Source organism: Silurus meridionalis, chromosome 13 (genome assembly GCF_014805685.1).
Source record: "Silurus meridionalis isolate SWU-2019-XX chromosome 13, ASM1480568v1, whole genome shotgun sequence".
In the NCBI taxonomy this organism is placed as follows: Eukaryota; Metazoa; Chordata; class Actinopteri; order Siluriformes; family Siluridae; genus Silurus; species Silurus meridionalis.
The window spans coordinates 16,697,495-16,719,184 of NC_060896.1; the positions used below are offsets into that span (position 1 = coordinate 16,697,495).

Here is a 21,690-nt window from a genome sequence, read left to right on the forward strand (position 1 = left end):
TTCCCCTTTTGAGTCTGGTTCCTCTCAAGGTTTCTTCCTCAAAACATCTAAGGGAGATTTTCCTTGCCACAGTCGCCATGGCTTGCTCATCAGGGATAAATGCACACCATTCATCTTGACTGTTGATTTCTGTAAAGCTGCTTTGAGACAATGTCTGTTGTGAAAAGTACTATATAAATAAACTTGACTGTTTTTGCACTGCATTGTGTTCATGTTAACAGATACTCTTTGTTCATAGTCCTTTATAGTCCTCTTTTGCACAGTACTGTACAATCAGAGTATACAGTAGGTTTACTTGTCGGTTCTATTTTGTATTTTCTGTTCGTATTCGTCTCACACTGTCTTGTGTTGTCTGTCTGCAGTTTTCTGTCTGCTCTGTTTGTACAGTGATGGTGATCAGAAGAAAACTGTAGTCCTGAGTCAATGTAGCAGTCTGTTGACATTAACTACAGTCCAAATCTATCCTCAAAGCTCCCGTTCTTACTCCGGAATTTCATCAACCACCCAAGGCGTTGATGAGAAACCGTCCCCAGCTGAACAGAGTGGCCTCCAATTAATAAGAACACTATCAAGAGGCAGGCCTGGACAAGGTGGAACGATCCACGGAGGGAAGAGGTGCAGGAACAGTCTTCACTGGAACCTCAGGAGCATGTTTAACTCGACCGAAAGAGAGAGAGAGAGAAGAGGGGTGCAGTTTGGACTCCGGCAAGACTCGCTATGGCAGCATAGATAAAAGGGAGAACCAGAAGGTAAACACCAACATGAGGGATCTCTGGGATAAGAGACGACCCACCACACCACTATCAACAAACCTGAGTGAACATGAGAGAGTGAGGGGACGACAGCATACAAATATCCCAAATCACCAAACACTCTATATCCATGATCCCTCCAGATCTGCTCCTTTACCTAAGAAAAATCTACTGATAAAAGACTTGACTAAATAAATACGTTTTCAACCTCGATTTGAACACTGAGACTGTCTGAGTCCGGAACACTGATTGGAAGGTTGTTCCATAACTGTGGGGCTTTGTAAGTGAAATATCTGCCCCCTGCTGTATTCTTCATTATTTGAGGTACCAACAAATAGCCTGCACCTTTTGATCTAAGTAGGCGTGGAGGATCATACTGGTACAGAAGTTCACTCAGATACTGTGGTGCGAGACCATTAATGTCAGGGATCCACCTGCCATGCCCCCCTTGGTAGCTGTCACACTGCCTTCACTATGCCGCGCTGGCTTTGATTCCCGACAGCTGTGACTCATTATGGAAACAACTATATAAACTCTTGTTCTCGAGTCACAGGCTATCGGTTCTTGAAGGTTATGCTGGTGATCCCGCGGATCCTCGACCGCCAGCATTCCCCACTGGTTTCGTCTCCTAACTCCATCTCCTTGTGGATTACTCTTGGCCATTGGTGTGTACTTTCGTTTTTGGATATTGCTTTCCTTTGGATTACTCATCCCGAGCGGATTAATTTGGTTTGTCGTTCTTAATGACGTGTATATTTTGAGTTCAATAAACATGATTGATTTACTTCTGCTTCCGTGTCATCAGCCTGACAGAGAAACCGACCTAAATTGAAAGCGGATCTGCCCAACTGCGATGGATCAGCAGCCGAACCCAGCTGCGGATTTCCACCGGAAGCTCCGTGCCAATCCTCGCGGGTAAGACTCCCCAAAGCCGGATCGCGCCGCCAGAAAGTTCCCCCGAGGGTTCCGCTCAGCTCCAGTGTTCTGCCGAGGGTGCCCCTCCACTCCAGTCTTCCGCCGAGGGTGCCGCACCGCCGCCTGGCCGCGAAAGGGATGTCGTACCGCCACCTGGCCATGAAGGGGTCGTCATACCGCCGCCTGGCCATGAGACGGGCGTCGAACCGCCGCCGGACCACGAAGGGGACGTTGAACCGCCGCCTCCAAGTTCCCCACAAGGTGACGGCTCACCCCCAGGCACCGCAGAAAGCGATGTCTCGCCCCTAAGTTCTCCTCAGGGCTTCGTCTCACCCCCAAGTCTTCCTAAAGGCGTCGTCTCGCCCCCAAGTCTCCCTGAAGGCGTTGTTTTGCCCCCAAATCTCCCTGAAGGCGTCGCCTCACCCCCAAGTCTCCCTGAAGGCGACGGCTCACCCCCAGGTTCCCCGCAGGGCGACGGCTCACCCCCAGGTTCCTCGCAGGGTGACGGATCGCCTCCAGTTTCCCCGCAGGGCGACGGATCGCCTCCAAGCCTCTCTGATAGCGACATCTCGCCTCCAAGCCTCTCTGATGGTGACGTCTCGCCTCCAAGCCTCTCTGATGGCGACGTCTCGTCTCCAAGCCTCTCCAAGGGTGACGACGTAGACCAAGACCTCTCTCCAGGCGACGTCTCTCCTCCAGGTCCCTCAGAGGACGACAAAGCACTCCCGAGTTTCTCTGAGGGCGTCATTATGGCTCAAAGCCCCGCTGAAGGCGTCACTGTGTTCCTGAACTCCGCCGTGGGCGTCGCTCGGTGTCCAGACTCCACAGAGGGCGTTGTACGGCCTCTGGACTCTGCCGTGGGCATTGTACGGCCTCTGGACTCCGTCGGGTGTACTTCCGCTTCCGCGTCATCAGCCTGACAGTTAAGTGCTTTATACGTCAATAGTATTATTTTATAATTAATGCAAGATTTGATTGGAAGGAGTGTAGACTGATTAAAACAGGGGTGATGTGGTCATATTTTTTAGATCTAGTAAGGACTCTTGCTGCTGGACTAAGTGAAGCTTATTTGTGCACTTACTTAAACACACTAGCATAACTGCTGTGCTACAACCTTTTCTAAAATTTTGGATATAAAGGGGAGGTTTGATATTGGCCTGTAGTAGACAGCTGACAAGGGTCAAGGTCAGGTTTTTTCAATTAGGGTGTTGATAACTGCCAGTTTAAAGGATTTAAGTACATAACCTATATAACCCATAATTGTTTATTGTTTACTGTTTCACTGTTTACTGCCATAAGCATTTTTTGCATATACATCATCATCATCATCTTCATCTTTTTCTTTCATATATATATATATATATATATATATATATATATATATATATATATATATATATATATATATATACACACACACTGTGAGAATGTATTTTATATGAATGAACTAATTGTACCAAGATTTATGTTGCTAAAATGTTACTCCCCAGCTTGATTAGGCAGGAGTAGTTGAAGGTCACCGAACATGTTCCTGTTTTTCTACGTGTATATTCTGTTCCTCCTTACACATACCTATGTTTTAGTTGGCTTTAAAATAACAATGTTGTTTAATGCTGAGCCTGGGTACAGCACGAAAAGCACATAGGAGAAGATTATGTTCTGTTTTCTTACAACGAACATCTGTGTTCACTACCTGTGTTTACTACCTAGTCAGATGCTCATCTCGCGAGAAGGGACGTTGACTCCCTCCCATTGCGCAATAACCCCGCCTCCGTGGCGCCTTTGTTGCAAAGCTGTGTGTATAAATACTTTGTTCTGATAAATTTTTTTGAACAGTGATCTTGAATAAACCAGACGTGATTTGATTCGTGTGGGTTGTTCTTTCATTGTTCCGAGGCGCCTCTACAGTGTGGCAAAGAGAGAGCATAAGGACCTGAGGGGAAAATCTTCCTAACAATCTGGTGACCCCGACGTGATACTCTCGATCAGGTAAGACATGTCTGGTTGACTACCTGGTTGATAGTATCTGAACTTGTTATCTCCCAGGGGGGAAGGTAAACCTTAACGCGTTTGTAGTGTTGAGCAGTTATAAGAATTGGAGATTCTTGTATAGCCCCCTTGGGAAGGAAAACCTCAGTCATTAGGGACTGAGCAGAAGCGCACTGACATAAAGTTACGAGTTGTGGTTCTTGTGCTCTCTGCTTGCCCACTGATTATAGAGTAATTTTAAGATGGGAAACTCTTACCCTAAGCCTGAGCCCGAAGAAACGCCTTCGTTTTGGATTCAACGTTGTGGTTTAACATACTATGTTACTCCTTATCTTGACAATTTAGCTGGATGGACTGAGGTAACTCCTCACATTCCACCATACCCTCGTGAAGGTACATTTGATCCTGGTTATTTAGCCTCCGCTTATCGCATGATTTATGAAGGTATTGGTGATCCTCAATGGGAAAACTCTTACATGGAAGAGTCCTATGGACGGTGGTATGACATGAAAAAGATATGGGATGAATCTAAAAAAATATATACCCCAAACAGGGTTTTTAAAGCTATCCCAAAACCTCCTAAAAATAAGTGTTGCGTGCCCCCAACTTCTCCTCCTGTTTCCCCTACTAACCCACCACCTTACTCTGGGGATGCGAAAAAATTACCATTGCTTGGTGCCTCCGCCCTTCCACCACCTTCATTATCAGTACCTAAGTTATATCCATCACTAGCTGCACTAAAGGCCCCCGCTACAGAAAAAACCTCAGCTGAGAAAAATAAAAAAAAGGGACTAAAAAAGAACCGTAAGGCAAGAAATTCGGGGGACTCTAGCTCTAGCTCTAGTTCCAGTTCTGAGAGTTCAGATGATAACAGTGATCTCGATAATGTTGGTCCCGATGCTGGGACACTCCCTGATCCCCCACCATGGAATGCAGCATGTGTGTGGGTAGCTAAACCTTCGGGAGTACAGGTTACTCCGCCCTCACCTTCAGCCTTGAAGGACATTATTGGCCTTTTGCCATCGCCAGATAAGCCTCTGCCTTTTGTTGATATGTTGATCAAAAGCTCACGAAATTGCCAGTTGACTGGTGCAGATTATAGGTTTATCTTGCAGAATAAATTAGGAGATAGCTATAATGAGGAGATGCTGGTTCAACATGTCCCTGTGTTGAGTCATGAAAATGATGAAGTTGTTACTGAGGTAAAAACTAAGACAGAAGGTGGGGGGGATGAGGAAGCGCGCAAAGAAAAATCAACTAAAGTAAAGTCAACCTTGTTCTGGAAAGATAACCCAAGAGCCCTGACCATGTTAAAAGACCAACTAACTAAATACTTGTTGTCTATTAAACAAGCAAATCGTGATTTATCTCAGGTCACTAACTGTAAGCAAGAAAAAAACGAACCAGCATCTGGCTTCTTTAACAGATTCAGCCAGGTGTGGCAACACTTAGGTGGTCTCGATCTGGTACAAACCGATTCTAACCCTTTATTTCTGTCCACTTTTTGTCCAACTGTCGCCTGAAATACAGGACGCTCTGAAACATCATTGGAGTGATAGAAACAACTTGACTGTCCGGGCTGCTGGAGAAAAGGTTAGAACTTTAGAAGGGATGGTTTATTGGACGTTAAGAAGAACCAAGCATGTTTGTCAGTTGCAGCGGCCTACCCCCCCAGAGGTGGGGGAGGAAGAGGTAGAGGGAGAGGGATGAATGATCGTAAAACAGGGAAGTGTCATTATTGTGGAAAGGAAGGACATTGGAGAAGGGAGTGTAGAAAGAAGCAGTGGGATGAGCAAAACAGGGAGTGCAGTTGCCCCCTGACTGATCAGCCCATGCAGCCTGGACCACAATAGGGCTGCCTACAGAGTCATGAGACCCGGCCGTTTCTATGTTGCATCTCTCCTTCACCTCCCCGAACAATGGAGAACTACCTGTGGTAACTTTAACAGTAGCAGAAATCTCATATCTTTTTCTGTTAGACACAGGAGCCACATTGTCCTCTGTGGGGAGGAACTATGAAGGGCCTTTATCAACACGGTCAGCTAACTCTGTGGGAATTGATGGGGTCCCTTTCACTTCCTCTTTCACCACACCTTTAGCTGTTTCCTGTCCTTCTGATCCTTCTCTGTCTTTCACACATTCTTTCGTGTATATGCCTGACTGTCCTTTTAACCTTTTAGGCCGAGATTTGATGGGTCTCCTGGGGCTTTCTATTGTTTTTAATGGTTCTAACATGACCGTTCAAACTGCAGAACAATGTGCACCTGAAATATATGCTCTCTCTCAGTCGATTCTTCCCCATGACCTTGCAGCTGCGAGTACTACTAGTGTCCTTCCTCCCGTTTTGTTATCTGTTGACTCCTCTCTGTGGGCTGAGCACAAAGATGAGGTGGGTCTTGTCTCCTGTCCTCCATACGAGGCCAGGGTAAAACATTTGACACCTGTGTTTGTTAAACAGTATCCTTTATCTCCTGAAAAAACTAACGGCATTGACTCTATTTTGAATTCTTTTTTACAACAGGGAGTGGTCACCCCGTGTGTCAGTCCTTACAACACACCGGTTAATCCAGTGCCAAAACCAGACGGTTCTTGGAGATTCACACAGGATTTGCGAAAAATCAATGAGTTAATCATTCCAGTTGCACCAATAGTCCCTGATGTTTCTTCCATCATAGCCTCAATACCGTGCACACACACTGTGTTCTCTGTGATTGACCTTTGTTCTGCTTTCTTTAGTGTTCCAGTAGGAAAAGAGACTCAGCCACTCTTTGCCTTCACGCACAGGGGGCGGCAGTACACATGGACCAGGTTGCCACAGGGATACATTGATTCTCCCGCGGTCTTCGCGACTACGGTCAAGAACGCCTTGTCAAGCCTCTGTCTACCCCCTGATTCTGTTGTCCTACAATACGCTGACGATCTCCTGGTAACTGGCACTGACTATGACACCTGTCAGGCTGCCACCATAGCTCTTCTGGAACACCTTGCTACAAAGGGTTTCAAAGTTTCCAAGACAAAACTGCAGTTCTGTCAGAACACTGTCCGATATTTGGGCTATGAACTGTCACAGGGCTCAAGAAAATTGACTGTTGAGCGAATCAAAGTCATCATGGACACTACACAGCCTGAGACTAAACAGGCACTACAGGCTTTCCTAGGCCTCATCAACTACTGCCGTCAGTGGATTCCAGACTGCTCTCTGTACGATAAGTGTCTGCGAACTGCTGTGAGACATTCTGATCCTTCTACTACACCGTTGACATGGACTTCAGAAATGCTGACTGCTTTCGGGGCCCTGAAACGTGCCCTGTGGACGGCTCCGACGCTGGGACTGCCCAATTACAGCCTCCCATTTCACCTGTATGTGGCAACTCAACCCGGAACAGCGTCCGGTGTTCTGGCTCAGAAGCATGGGGGGGGGCATGCGACCTTGTGCGTTTCTTTCCAAATCTCTAGACTCTGTGGCTCAGGGATTGCCTGCCTGTCTTCGTGCCATTGCCTCCTGTGCGCTGATGGTAACTGATGCTGAGAAGATCGTTTTGTCCCATCCCCTGATTCTGCACACCTCACATCAGGTAACACAGATATTACGTAATCTCAATACACAACACATGTCTTCACAGCGTCGTTCAGGGTATGAAACTGTTCTATTAGCTACTGAAAACCTGTCCATTCGCCCTACCTCTTCTCATGGCACTGTAGCTCATGCCTTACAACGTTTATTGAATTGTCTGACTGCCATTGTTAATGACACCAGTATCAGACCAGATCTCTCCTCTGTTCCCCTACAGACAGGACAAGCTTTGTTTGTTGATGGTTCCTGTTCCAAACCTAGTGATGGTGTATATCTATGTGGTTATTCTGTCTGCCAATTGCCTAACAATGTTCTGGAATCTTTCTCTCTTCCCTTTTCTTCTGCGCAGGCTGCTGAGCTATACGCCCTTACACGCGCCTGTGTCCTGTCTGCTGACACTGATGTCACTATCTACACAGACTCACGCTATGCTTTTGGGGTTGCTCATGATTTCGGTAGGATTTGGCAATCTCGTGGCTTCACTGCCGCCGATGGTAAGCCCATTTCCCATGCGTCACTGGTACAGGATCTAATAACTGCCTGTCACCTGCCACGTTCTTTGGCTATTGTTAAAACCAGGGCTCACTGTTCTGGTGACACGGACGAGGTCAGAGGTAACAGCCTCGCCGATCGCATGGCCAAACAAGCTGCAGCCTCACGTCCGCTGCCGCCAGACTTATCTCCAGCAATGGTGTCTGTTAATACCATGATCAGTGCTGTTTTACCTGACATGGATTTACCTTCCCTACAGGCCTCAGCTACTGATGCTGATCGCGCCTTCTGGGCAAATCAGGGTGGTACCGGTTCCACAATTTTGGTCGATGGTCAGGGTCGTCTTTGCCTTCCACGTCATTGTCGCCTTTTCTCGTCCGCGAATTTCATGGTCCCACTCATCGCGGACGAAGAGGGGTATTACATGACCTAACTGAAAATTTCTGTATAGATCACTTATACACAGATGTAAACAACATACTAAACAGATGCTTAACATGCGCGCAAAACAACATCTCCAAACCAGGTGCCATACATCAACATCTTCCCACCCCTGAAACACCGTTTCAGGAATGGCAGATTGATTTCACACACATGCCCAGACAAGGCCCTTTCAGATATCTTTTGGTAATGGTGGACAAATTTTCCCGGTGGGTCGAAGCTTTCCCCTGCAGCAAAGAGAACGCTAGAATAGTGGTTCAGAAGTTAACTACGGAAATAATTCCAAGATATGGTATCCCTGTAGGAATTGATTCTGACAAGGGAACCCCATTTACCTCCAAGGTCACCCAGCTTTTGTGTCAAGAGTTAAAAATCAATTGGCATTTCCATATTCCATACCACCCGCAATCATCAGGTATTGTAGAACGAGCCAACCGCACAATCAAGGACAAAATTGAAAAGCCATGCACGCATCAGGCTCGAAGAATTGGCTTCATGCCCTTCCGCTGGTTTTAGCAGATATGCGCATGACAACTCAAGTGGCTCTCGACCATTTGTCACCGTATGAATTAGTGTTGGGACGACCTTTTCCCCTTCCATGGCGTCGAGGAAAACAGGCTTTGGGTACAGGGGATCTAGATGTGCATCTCAGCGAATACGCTGCAGGGTTGCTACAAACTTTGGATGACTATTGGACACGGGTAAGTGAGAAAAAAACCACAAATTCCGACAGAAAACACTCATCCCTTTAAGGTAGGGGATCAGGTTTTGGTAAAGAAATTGGACAAAATGGGGACACCACTGGGTGAAACCCCCTACAGTGCCCCTGCAGACGTAATTGCTGTAACACGCACGGCTGTGCTAACTGATCTTTTTCCACAGTGGATCCACGCTGGACGAGTGAAGCACGCTCCCAATTAAAATGAAGTTGTAACAATTTGTATTTGACTATGTTCTTTTGTATGCCCTAGTAACCATTAGAAACCATCCGTAGACCTTGTTCCTCCACAGACTGAGGGTAAAATCTCGCCCTGGACACCAACGTTGAACCACAGACACTCTGGTGTAGGCTTATAGGACACAAACCACACCGCTGGACGTGTCGGAAGAAGCTAGGTGGGGAACAACAACCTCTGCTGGACAAAGACACGGCCAGTGACCAGTATGGCCGCCCTACTAATAGTACTGTCCATGCTTGGGACAGGGTTACTCGTCCAAGCACATCCACATGACAACACGTTCTGGCAGTTCGCCAACTGGACAGCGCGACAATACACCAATGAATCGTTTGCAAGGGCTTTAGGAACCTGATTATACTTAAATCATTTATTATTAAGTATAAAAGAGGGGATTGTGAGAATGTATTTTATATGCGCTTGCATGTGCCTGAGAATGAACTAATTGTACCAAGATTTATGTTGCTAAAATGTTACTCCCCAGCTTGATTAGGCAGGAGTAGTTGAAGGTCACCGAACATGTTCCTGTTTTTCTACGTGTATATTCTGTTCCTCCTTACACATACCTATGTTTTAGTTGGCTTTAAAATAACAATGTTGTTTAATGCTGAGCCTGGGTACAGCACGAAAAGCACATAGGAGAAGATTATGTTCTGTTTTCTTACAACGAACATCTGTGTTCACTACCTGTGTTTACTACCTAGTCAGATGCTCATCTCGCGAGAAGGGACGTTGACTCCCTCCCATTGCGCAATAACCCCGCCTCCGTGGCGCCTTTGTTGCAAAGCTGTGTGTATAAATACTTTGTTCTGATACATTTTTTTTTGAACAGTGATCTTGAATAAACCAGACATGATTTGATTCGTGTGGGTTGTTCTTTCATTGTTCCGAGGCGCCTCTACAGTGTGGCAAAGAGAAAGCATAAGGACCTGAGGGGAAAATCTTCCTAACACACACACACACTTTATTTATCAGTCTTCTTTTTCTTTGTATTATTTTTCTCCCCATCCTATTCCATCATGCCGGACCGTCGTAATAAGCATTTCACTGCATGTCGTACCCTGTATGTATGTGTATGTGACAAATAAAATTTGATTTGATTTGATTTGATTTGATTAACCAGGGCTGATGGTAAATTTTATTATTTTTAAAACAGGTTCAATTACCTCTCGAAGGGATCGAGAATGCAGGTTCATGATTTTGATGAGGAAATAAATTAAATTAAGTCGTTCTCTTGAATAGGAGTAAAACTTTGTAATTGATTGTCTGTTATAATTACACTGCTGTCTACATGGTTATTTGTAGATAGATTGGATTTATATTAAATCCTCTGGATTTCTTGCCAGATGTTTCCAAATTTATTATTAAAAAAGTTCATGAAATCATTACTACCTAATGATGGTGCATTTTATTTCCTGTTAATTTTGCTACTGTGCTAAATAAAAATCTAGGATTATGCTTGTTATTTTCTATGAGGGTGGAGAAATATGCTGATCTAGTAGCACTAAGAGGTTTTATATAATTTAGGAGGCTCTCCTTCCATGCTATTTAAAATACTGTTACTGATAAATTTAACTAACAATGTTTTATTTTGAAACGCTAACATATTAAATACTTTTTTTTCTTTACATTTCATTTTAAGCTATGGAGACTTAACAAAAATACATGCAATCGGTTTCCACATTTTTGTTAAGTAAACTGAACATGTTTTTATAAGTCAACACTCAACACAAGTTTGAAATTCCCAATCTATTTTAATACAAAAAAATAGACATTTCAATTACAATAACAAAATTTTGCATCTAAAACATAAAAGAACAGTTACAAAGCAATATTGGAACAATCACTTAACAACAATGACTGGAACAACAACAAAAAAAAAGCAGATGACCTTTTTTTGTCTGTTTTGATTGTTTCTATGTAGCTTAAAAGCTGATTTTTTTTTTAAAAGAGTTTGGAGATTGGGTTTAAAGTTCTTCCCACCTAAGGACAAAAATTCTCTCTGAATAAAATCAAATATGTTCCTCCTTGTCTCAGGGTAGTCTACATTTGGACCATAAATCAAAGCAAAAAGATACAAAATAAAAAAAAAATACAGCATGTAACAAATTTGGGACATCATCCGCAACAATCTATCCCTCCAGAATGATTGCCCTTGAAGAGTTTACATTAAGAGCATGTGGACCTTTGGCAGATAAAAGTGTAAGAAGGCCAACATCAATTTGATTGAATTTACATCTGAATCTGAAATTAGAGGGAAAAAAAATAAGGAAAGTGACTGCAACCCCAAAACTTTGAGACACTGTGTAAAATGTAAATAAAAACAAAATGTAATGATGTGCAATTCTCATGAATCTATTTTTTATTCACAATAGAACATAAAAAAACATAAAATGTTAAAACTGAGGAAATATCTTTTAGAAAAAAAGTCATTTTGAAATTGATGGCAGCAACACGTGTCAAGAAAGTTGGGAAAGGATGGAAAGTTGAGTGGTACTTAGAAGGAGGAGAAAATCCTGAAAAACTCATCTGAATCATCACCCAGAAAGACTGGAGGGTACTGCTGTGCAGACACATGTTGCATTAGATAACTAAAAAAAATTAGAAAAATGGAGACAAAGTATATGACAAGGTTAAAAGTTATTCAAATTATGACTCCAAGATGACAAGTCAACATTAAAAAGAAGTACCTCTGAATCAACCTGGTGCAAGATTTTTATCTAGTGTTTTTCCTTGAATTCCTCAAATTTTCTTCCTTTCTTCCAAACATGCAGTGTCCAACGCTCCATTGAACTCAGATTTCTTCCAGAAATTCTTCAAAAATCTAAGTGCAAACATAGAGTGCACTGCAAAAAGTAAGCTTTCAAAAACCAAATAAAAATAAAGTAATAAAACGGGGTAAATTTGACTTAAAATAAGCAAAGTTTTCTGCCAACAGAACAGGAAAATTTACCTTGCCAAGATTTTTTTAAACAAGTACATTTACCTCAAAGAACCCACAGATGTCTTAAAACCAGTGCAGCCAGACTGAAAACAAATACATTTTCTTAATACAAAAGATTTAATAATTGTTTTCTCAACATATAGGAAAAGTACTTAAATTTAGCAAATGCTAATGTCATTGTCTTAAAAAATTAAGGCTGGATATGTAGGAATCATACCTTAAAACCAATAAAGCTAAACTAAAAACAAGCACATTTATCTAAATACTAAGAAAAGTTCTAAGAATTATTTTTTTTCAATTTGTAGAAGAATATGCCAAAATTATAATTAAATGGTTGACAACTATCTTGAAACAAAGCTTTATATACTAGAATTTGTTTTAATAAAATCTAAATATTGTGCTTATAATAAGAGAGAATTAAATAAATACATTAATAAATTATTGTCACCTTTTTATTATGAACTGCATGACCTGCATATGGGCAAAACAAAGAATGAAACAAAACAACACAAGCTAATTTCGGGCCATGGTTTTGTCTATCACCAGTATGGTTTTATATCTAGACTGGTTCGATAGGCTCTCAGTAGTTTCAGATGCCAGAAAACATAAAAAACCCACTAATTAACATTCAAAATGTAGCAACCAACATAAAGGCCATTAGTGGGCAAGTAAACCAAAATTAAGATATATCGCAAGATAACCAATGTAACAGTGTTTCAAGCCTTATTATAATAAACAGGAAATGTTATTTCTATGTATTACATGATATCAAATTGGCATGTACAAGTTCTGTTATGGGACTGGAAATGAAGAAATAGTGCCGTGCAGCCCTAGTTAGTAAAGAACTTCTTCCACTTAATCATAAAAAATGACATAGTCATGTCTTTGTCATGGATGGCATCCAAGAGAACTTCTGTCTGGAGCACAGAGGGCAGTGTGGCAATGCACTTAGGATATGTGAGGTGAAAGGCATAATAACATGCCATGAGATACATCATGCTAGCTATGTGGGAGAGATAGCATGGTTCCAATGGCCAGTAAGCAAAGCAAATCAAATCAAATTTTATTTGTCACATACACATACATACAGGGTACAACATTCAGTGTACGACATGCAGTGAAATGCTTTGCAATTGCAATTGCAAAGCAATTGCAAAGCATTGGTTGCAATCGTCTGAAAAAAGGTGTTTGGATCTTCTGCAGACTGATACAAACTTAGAAAAAAATAATTATTACCACAAAGTCAATTCACACTTAATGTATCTTATGGTGAAGTAAGTAATAAGAATTCTAATTCATGCTCATATGCTTTTATCTCGAAGACGTGAAACATAGCTTCACTTGCATGTCCTAACTTCTTGGTTGAAGCCACAGGTGAAGGGAACATATAAAGCCTTTATCAAGGCAACTGAGTGCTTCACTGATAAAACCAAAATTCATAAAGTCATTTGACTTACTGCAGTGAGTTAAATAAACAAACAATATGTTCATGGGATTCTACATTGTCAACAAAGCCAGTAAATACCTTTGTCCTGCTGTGGTGCTTTCATGACATTTTTGAACACATAAAACTGTGCCTTCTCATAAAAGGTCCCCCAGTGGGTCTTCAGGTCAGGTATGAAGTGAGAGTTCCCTCTATAAAGAATCCGATGCAGTTCTTCCATGTTCTGAAATAGACATACTGACAGCCAGAGAGGGGTGAGAAATGGAGAAAAAGAGCGATGGGGATACAGAAAAGTGATATCATCGATCATGGAGTTTGTTAAACACTGTAAATCTTACACAACCTACCTGGAGTCCATAGGAAGCAGGTTAGAAGTAGTATTTAATATGAGACTGAATTCCCACAAGTTAACTGTTTTAAATTTGTCCATAGCAGTTTACCTTTGTACCCGCTATAGCTTCTAACACCCATTTGATATTAGATGAGTCTCAAAATAAGAATGTGTTCACTAAATTTGTAGATAGATGTTTTTCCAAGGTTTAATTTAAAAATGCATTTTTACAAAAGGATATCTGCAGTGTGTGATTCACAAATGACAAGCAGCTTGTAAAAGCAGGTTCAATTGTCTGTATTTAAATGTAGCCTAATATATTTTTAATAAACATTGCTAATTAAAAAAACAAACAAAAAAAATTTTAACCTCTTTATATGTGAATTTTTATACAGACATACAATAATAAATATTTTTTGCAGGGGAAAAAAAAAACATTTTGGATAGTCATTGATATGTAAATGATTTATACTGAGACCCATCTGATTCCATATTCCCACACCATATCCCATTGGATATTCCATCTGGTACTAACTAGGCATAGGTCTACTTAAAATGAATTCATTTTATTACATGATATAGTTCTCTAAAACAGGGATACACTAGAAGTATTTTGGTAGGTGTCAGGGAGCACCCTGCTTCTTTTCCCGTGCATGCCCTGCATGCACGGAGCTCCTCGCCATCATACTGATTACACACACCTGACTCTCGTTATAACACACGCATATAATCCTCTCACTCACCCTTGCCCGAGAGTCATTATTTGTGGATTGTTTTTTTTTGGTGATTGATCTTCTCTGCAGAGAAAAGAAATAAACTTGTATTTGCTGTCCGTCTCATCCAAGCCTCTGGGCCTTTTATTGGGCGTCTTAACCAAGTTTTTGAGCTGTCTGATTGGTAATAAGGGAAACTTGGAATACTCCTGAGGTGTTTGGTCTCAGAGGGGATTCTGAGATCCGACAACACAAGGCTTCAGTATGGACACATGAAAGGTGGAGTGTATGTGATACCTCGGTGGCAGATCCAGCCGGTAGGACACGTCACTGATTCGTCTGGAGATCCTAAAGAGCCCGATGAACTGGGGGCTCAGCCTGCGGCACGGCAGCTTCAGCCTCAGGTCTTTCGTCGACAGCCACACCCGGTCCCCGGGACGGAAATGCTGGGACTCTAGTCGTCGGGTGTCAGCGTGCTTGCGGGTGTTGCGAAGGGCCCGACGCAGCTGGGTGTGGGCCAACTCCCAGACCTGGTTGCTTTCCTGGAACCAGGAATCCACCGAGGGCACGTTGCTGGGCTCGTCTGACCAAGGGACCAGCATGCACTGAAAAGGGGTGAGGCCCATGGAGTCCTGGTGGAGCGAGTTCTGCGCATACTCCGGCAATGGCAGGAAACGATACCAATCCCCCTGGTCCTGGCTGCAGTAGGCCCTCAAGTACCAGCTCAGCTCCTGAATCTTCCGTTCTACCTGGCAGGGCATGCACGGAGCTCCTCGCCATCATACTGATTACACACACCTGACTCTCGTTATAACACACGCATATAATCCTCTCACTCACCCTTGCCCGGCGTCCGTTATTGTTTTATATGCACGCGCTTCCTACGCTACGTTTTCCCGTTGCTGCCTCAGCGCCATGCTTCCCCCGTAGCGCAATCCCTATCACAGCGAGTATTTGTGTTGGCTTTGCCTTTTTTGTAAATAAACTCTGTTTGCTGGTGCTTCGGCTTCCGCCTCCATCACTGCCGCCTAACAGAATAACGGACCTGAAAAGCACTAAAAAGCATGTCCCGGCTCTTACATTGGGTGCCATCTGGGTGGAAGAAGCCACGACCGCGACCCAGGTGGAGATCCCCAAGGAATAGCGGGTGTTTAAGGACGTGTTCTGTATGCAGGCAGCCACTCGTTTCCCCCCCTCATCAGCCTTGGGATTGTTGCATCGACCTGCTTCCTGGAGCTAAGCTGCCCAAAGGTCGAGTCTACCCCTTGTCCGCTCCTGAACAATAGAGGAGTACGTCCAGCGGGCTCTCCGCCAGGGTTTCATTGCTCAATCCTCCTCCCCAGCGGCATCAAGTTTTTTCTTCGTGGGAAAGAAGGATGGGGGTCTTCGTCCCTCCATCGACTACAGACAGCTGAATGCCCAGATCGCTCCTCTCCCTTACCCCCTCCCGCTTGTTCCAGCAGCTCTGGAGGACCTAAGGGAGGCACCGGTGTTTTCCAAGCTCGATCTCCGGAGTGCCTATATCCTGGTACGCATCAGAGAAGGAGACGAGTGGAAGTACTTTGTTCATGAACCCCTGAAACACGGCTGGAGAAATGGAGAGGCACAACTACGACATCAGCAACCATGAGCTCCTAGCCATCAAGTTGCCTCTGGATGAGTGGAGACACTGGCTGGAAGAAGCTGAGCACCCTTTCACAGTGGTCACTGACCACAAGAACCACCAGTACCTACAGGAGGCCCGAAGACTCAACCCCAGACAGGCTCGCTGGGCCCTCTTCTTCACTCGGTTCCAGTTCCATATCAACTATCGGGCCGGCGCCCTGAACGGAAAGGCCGATGCCCTCTCCCGGATGTTCGGGCCTGAGGAACCCAGCGATCCAGACCCCATCCTTTCTCCCGCACTCGTCGTAGGGCCCATCGCCTGGGACATCGACAGTGCGATCCACACGGCCTCCCTCTGAGAGCCCGCCCCTGAGGGGTGTCCCGAGGGGCGTGTCTTCGTCCCCACCACCTGCCAGTGGGTGCTCATCCAGTCGGTCCACGAGGGACCGGGCACTGGCCACCCAGATAAGAAACAGACGGTCCAGCTTGTCCAGACACGATACTGGTGGCCGAGGATAGCCGAGGAGATAACCCGTTACGTCAAGGGGTGTTCCACCTGCGCCATGTCCAAGGTCCCATGCCACCTGCCCGTGGGTAAGCTGATGCCGCTCCCCGTTCCTCAGCACCCCTGGTCCTACCTGAGCATCGACTTTGTGACCGACCTGCTTCGGTCGGGTGCTAACACATGCATCCTGGTCGTGGTGGACCGCCCTCAGTTCACGTCACGGGTTTGGGGGGCCTTCTTCTGGTTTCTGGGGATGTCAGTGAACCTGACGTCCGGTTACCACCTGCAGTCCAACGGCCAGGTAGAACGGAAGATTCAGGAGCTGAGCTGGTACTTGAGGGCCTACTGCAGCCAGGACCAGGGGGATTGGTATCGTTTCCTGCCATTGCCGGAGTATGCGCAGAACTCGCTCCACCAGGACTCCATGGGCCTCACCCCTTTTCAGTGCATGCTGGTCCCTTGGTCGGACGAGCCCAGCAACGTGCCCTCGGTGGATTCCTGGTTCCAGGAAAGCAACCAGGTCTGGGGGTTGGCCCACACCCAGCTGCGTCGGGCCCTTCGCAACACCCGCAAGCACGCTGACACCCGACGACTAGAGTCCCAGCATTTCCGTCCCAGGGACCGGGTGTGGCTGTCGACGAAAGACCTGAGGCTGAAGCTGCCGTGCCGCAGGCTGAGCCCCCAGTTCATCGGGCCCTTTAGGGTCTCCAGACGAATCAGTGACGTGTCCTACCGGCTGGATCTGCCACCGAGGTATCACATACACTCCACCTTTCATGTGTCCATACTGAAGCCTTGTGTTGTCGGATCTCAGAATCCCCTCTAACACCTTAGGAGTATTCCAAGTTTCCCTTATTACCAATCAGACAGCTCAAAACCTTGGTTAAGACGCCTAATAAAAGGCCCAGAGGCTTGGATGAGACGGACAGCAAATACAAGTTTATTTCTTTTCTCTGCAGAGAAGATCAATCACCAAAAAAAAACAATCCACAAATAATCCTTTACAGAATAATAGATGCTTGCAAGCGCATCAAAAAGCAAAGTCCCAAAAACCCTGATGGTTTAAAGCTCACCCAAAAATGAAAGTAACAACTAAAATCCTGAGAATCCAGAAATCTTCAGACCGGTCTTGAAGGCACTCTAGCTGTTGCTCGAACTACACACCAACAAACAAGTGCAAGTCAAGTGCCTAGACTGCTATCTTATTTATTTGCAGGCGCCTCTGGGCGCCTCCTCTCTTAATTTGCATAATTTTTGTCCAAATCCCATTATTTCCATGCTGCTTGATTTTTAGGCCCTTCCCCCTCATTATTAGTCATCACGTGGTTTATTCCAAATCCCATTATTTCTGGTTCTTCCCGGTTCCTCCCCTTCCTGTCGTCATTTCCCCCATGTGACCTTCCTTTTTCATATCCCATTATTTTCGGGCCTCTTTGGGGCTTTATTTTTTAAAACTCACTCTTCCTCATTCTGATCCTAGCACTCGCTGAAGCAACATCATTTGGTTCGCTCTTCAGTTCTCTTGGATTATTTCTTATTTCTTATTGGATTATTTCTTATTTTCTTCTTCTTGATTATGCGTAAGTCTCTTCTCTTATTTTATTCCTATTCTTATATTAAAATATACTTCCTTAAACCTTATTTTTTATGCTCTTATGCGCTTTGTGCTATTAATGTATTATAGTTGATTACATTGCTGTTTGCTTTCAGCTTTTCTTATGCTTTGCTGTGCACTAGTTCAGCACCGAGTGTGCTGACTGGTTTCCTCCTACTTATTTGCCACCTTGTTATCCATTGACCTTGGCCCTGTTTTTTTTCTAATGTGTTTTAGCTCATTGTAAGACTACCAGGCGCAAGTCCTCAGTCTCAGGCCCTTACCCTAGGGCCTGTCTTCCTACCTATCGCCACTTCCAGATCAGTCGCCTGCTTGATGACTTGGACAACTATTTGGTCAATCTTACTGATGACCCTGTTCTTCCTGATACTTCCTCTTCTACCCGCACCTCTCCTTCTTCCATGGATGTGGGCACTCAGACTGACCCTGTGGTGATCTTTCCTGCTGATTCTCCTTCTAGGGGTCCTGACTCATCTGGTACTGATACTGCACCTAATTGTGGGCCCTCTTCTCCAGCCCCTTTTCAATCTGGTTCTCCATCCTATTCCCCTACTTCTCCTCACAGTCCTTCCCCTGGGCCTTCTTCACCTGCCAGCATCATCATGATTGAGCCTAACCAAGCACCTTCTGTTGATCTCACTCCTTTTGAGACTCCTTTCCCTTACAGGTTTCTTGAATCTTCTGGCTCTTATCTCCCCATCTGTAATTGCTTTCCCCTGAGTACCTGTCCTCACATGGATTACTCTGGGCACAATGAATAAACATGGTGGTCTTTTCTAAATGGTCTCTTGTTGTGGTTATTTGTACACATGTAAGCAAGCAATCAAACTGGTCCCAAGCTAGGTTTTAAGGTCTATTCTGGTAAGCAGGTAAATTATTTGTCTTATACTAATTCCACTAAATAAGGCGATTAAACATTGATTAATAAAAAATACTGACTAATAACTCCTGATAAGTATATGCTGACTGTTATGATGCCAATCAAAAATTCCACAGTGTCTCGCCTGTCTCTCACCATCCAGGTGACCCCGCGGCGCCTGTCCAGCCGGAGGTAGTGGATCAGCCCGGCGTCTACGCGGTGCAGGAGGTCCTGGATTCCCGTCGGCGCGGGGGTTGCCTTGAGTACCTGGTGGACTGCTTCTTGTCCCATGTGTGCCCCGCCCGCACGGAGCTCCTCACCATCATACTGATTACACACTCCTGACTCTCTTTATCACACACATATAAACCTCTCACCCACCCTTGCCCGGTGTCCGTTATTGTTTTCTATGCACGCGCTTCCTGCGCTGCGTTTCCCCATTGCTGCCTCTGCGCCATGCTTCCCCCGAAGCGCACCTTGGATTGTATTTACGGACTGCCTCTCGTCAGTTCGGGACTTTGTGGGCTGCGCTCCACCGGATAATCCCTATCACAGCAAGTATTTGTGTTGGTTTTGCCTTTTTTGTAAATAAACTCTGTTTGCTGGTGCTTCGGCTTCTGCCTCCATCACTGCCGCCTAACAGTAGGCCTGTCCTGCTCCTTAAAACATAAAGTACATTTATTCAGTAATAACTTCAAGGCAAACTCCCTCCCCCCCAAAAAAAACCCCCCCAAAAAACAGGTGCTACATTAAACACCAATCACAGAAAACACAAGGCTAAGGACTAGTAAGTGTCCTCGCCACGTAATGTGCATTATGTGCAACCTGGTGCAAACAGTGCAAAGACAACACAAGACAGTGTAAGACAAATAAAGGTAAAAGAGTAAAGTGTAAAGTGTTTTTGTAATTAACAAAAATGTAAACAAAATGTTACAAAATTGAAACAAATGAGCAATAGCAAAGGTCAAGAGAGATGTGCAAAAATGGCATGTAAACAGTTCGTAGTAATGAAGTGATGTAATATGAGTGTGCTGAAGAAATGGATGTGTGAAGTGAGTACAATTGTGTGTTTGAGTCTGGGTTGTACAGATCAGTCACACAGTTGTGAGTTTCAGTTCATTCAGTTCTGTGTATTAAGGAGCCTGATGGCTTGAGGATTGGCTCTGAGCTCTTTCCTGTTTGCAGTGGTGATGGACAGGTTGAGGGACGAGGTCAGACAAGAGGGTCTGTGGACTATGTTGTTTGCATATTATATTATTATTTGTGGTGAGAGTAAAGAGCAGGTTAAGAAGAGCCTGGAGAGGGAGTGGAGTGGTGTGGTTGCAGGGAGAAGATGTGGTGAAGGTGGATTGTTTTAGGTACCTAGGGTCAGCAGTGCAAAGTAATGGAGAGTGTGTTAGAGAAGTTTAAAAAAATGCAGGCAGGGTGGAGAAGAGTGATAGCAGAAGTGATTTATGATAAAATGGGCATCTGCAACAGTGAAAAAGAAAGTTTATAGGACTGTGGTGAGACCTGCGATGTTGTATGGTTTAGAGACAGTGGCATTGACTAGAAGGCAGTAGGTGGAGCTGTAGTTAGTAGAGCTAAAGATGTTGAGATTTTTGTTGGGAGTGATGAGGATGGACAGGATAAGAAATTAGTTTATAAGATGTACCACACATGTAGGACGTTTTGGAGACAAGGTGAGGTGCAGTTGGGATGGTTTGGACATGTGCAGTGGGGGGACATGGGGTATGTCGGTAGTAGAATGCTGACGATGGAGCCGCCAGGAAGAAGGAAAAGAGAAAGGCTAAGGAGGAGGTTTATGGATGTGGTGAGGTAAGACAAGCAGATAGTTGATTTGAAAGAGGCTTATGTAGAGGTCAGGGTGCATGGGGACAGATGATTCGCTCTGGTGACCCCTAATGGGAGAAGCCGAACAAAGAAGAAGAAGAAGGTGTAGTTTTAGATGTCCTTGCTTTTGTGGGTTGTGAGGGGTCAGATACTTTGGTGACTTTGGTGTGCCATTACCACAAAATCCCTCAGACAGTGAGTGACGCCATAATTCTCACAGGATGGTTCTTAATAGAAGAAGGTGGTGAAGTTTAACTTGCAAGCATTGCTGTAATTGATTAAGAAACTGCACACCTGTGAACATAAAAGGAAAAAGAAACAAAGAAGAATTGCAAAACAAGGGGAAAGAAGAAAAAAAAAAAAGGAAAAAGAAACAAAGAAGAATTGCAAAACAAGGGGAAAAAAGAAAAAAAAAAAAAAATAATAAACAAAAGAGGAAAGGACTGCCATGTTTCATATGTAGGATGCTTAATTTTGCTTCAGTTGATCATATAGTGGTTATATTTATATACTGGTGTAATTCCTGGCTCTAATTTACAAAATAAATGAAGAAAGAAATCAAGAAAGAAAAATGAATAAAAAGGTCTGACACATTTACTTTAGACTAGTAAAGGTAGGGTCAAGCTGTTTAAAAGTGAAAACCAATGAGTGAGGCGTCATCCCAGGGTTGGTCCCTGAGGCCTATTGCACTTCCCAGTACTCCTCACTGGTCTGTGTGTCCT

At 44.3% G+C, this 21,690-nt stretch overlaps 1 protein-coding gene and 1 long non-coding RNA gene across 3 annotated transcripts; one reads left to right on the top strand and one right to left on the bottom strand.

Annotated features, from left to right (window-relative positions):
* Positions 1-3,482: 3,482 nt before the first annotated feature.
* On the top strand, positions 3,483-5,179 carry LOC124395473. Its single transcript, XM_046863972.1, has one exon. The coding sequence runs from the start codon at positions 3,899-3,901 to the stop codon at positions 5,177-5,179; it is 1,281 nt and encodes a 426-aa protein (XP_046719928.1). The 5' UTR covers positions 3,483-3,898.
* Positions 5,180-10,923: 5,744 nt separating this feature from the next.
* On the bottom strand, positions 10,924-18,213 carry LOC124395452. 2 transcript variants are annotated; one of them, XR_006927628.1, is made up of 5 exons: positions 17,735-18,213; positions 13,589-13,744; positions 12,106-12,146; positions 11,810-11,943; positions 10,924-11,710 (listed from the first exon to the last, which is right to left on the bottom strand). It is a non-coding gene; the product is annotated as an uncharacterized LOC124395452 (long non-coding RNA). The 2 variants fall into 2 exon arrangements; XR_006927629.1 differs by lacking the exon at positions 12,106-12,146.
* Between the last annotated feature and the right edge of the window lie 3,477 nt (positions 18,214-21,690).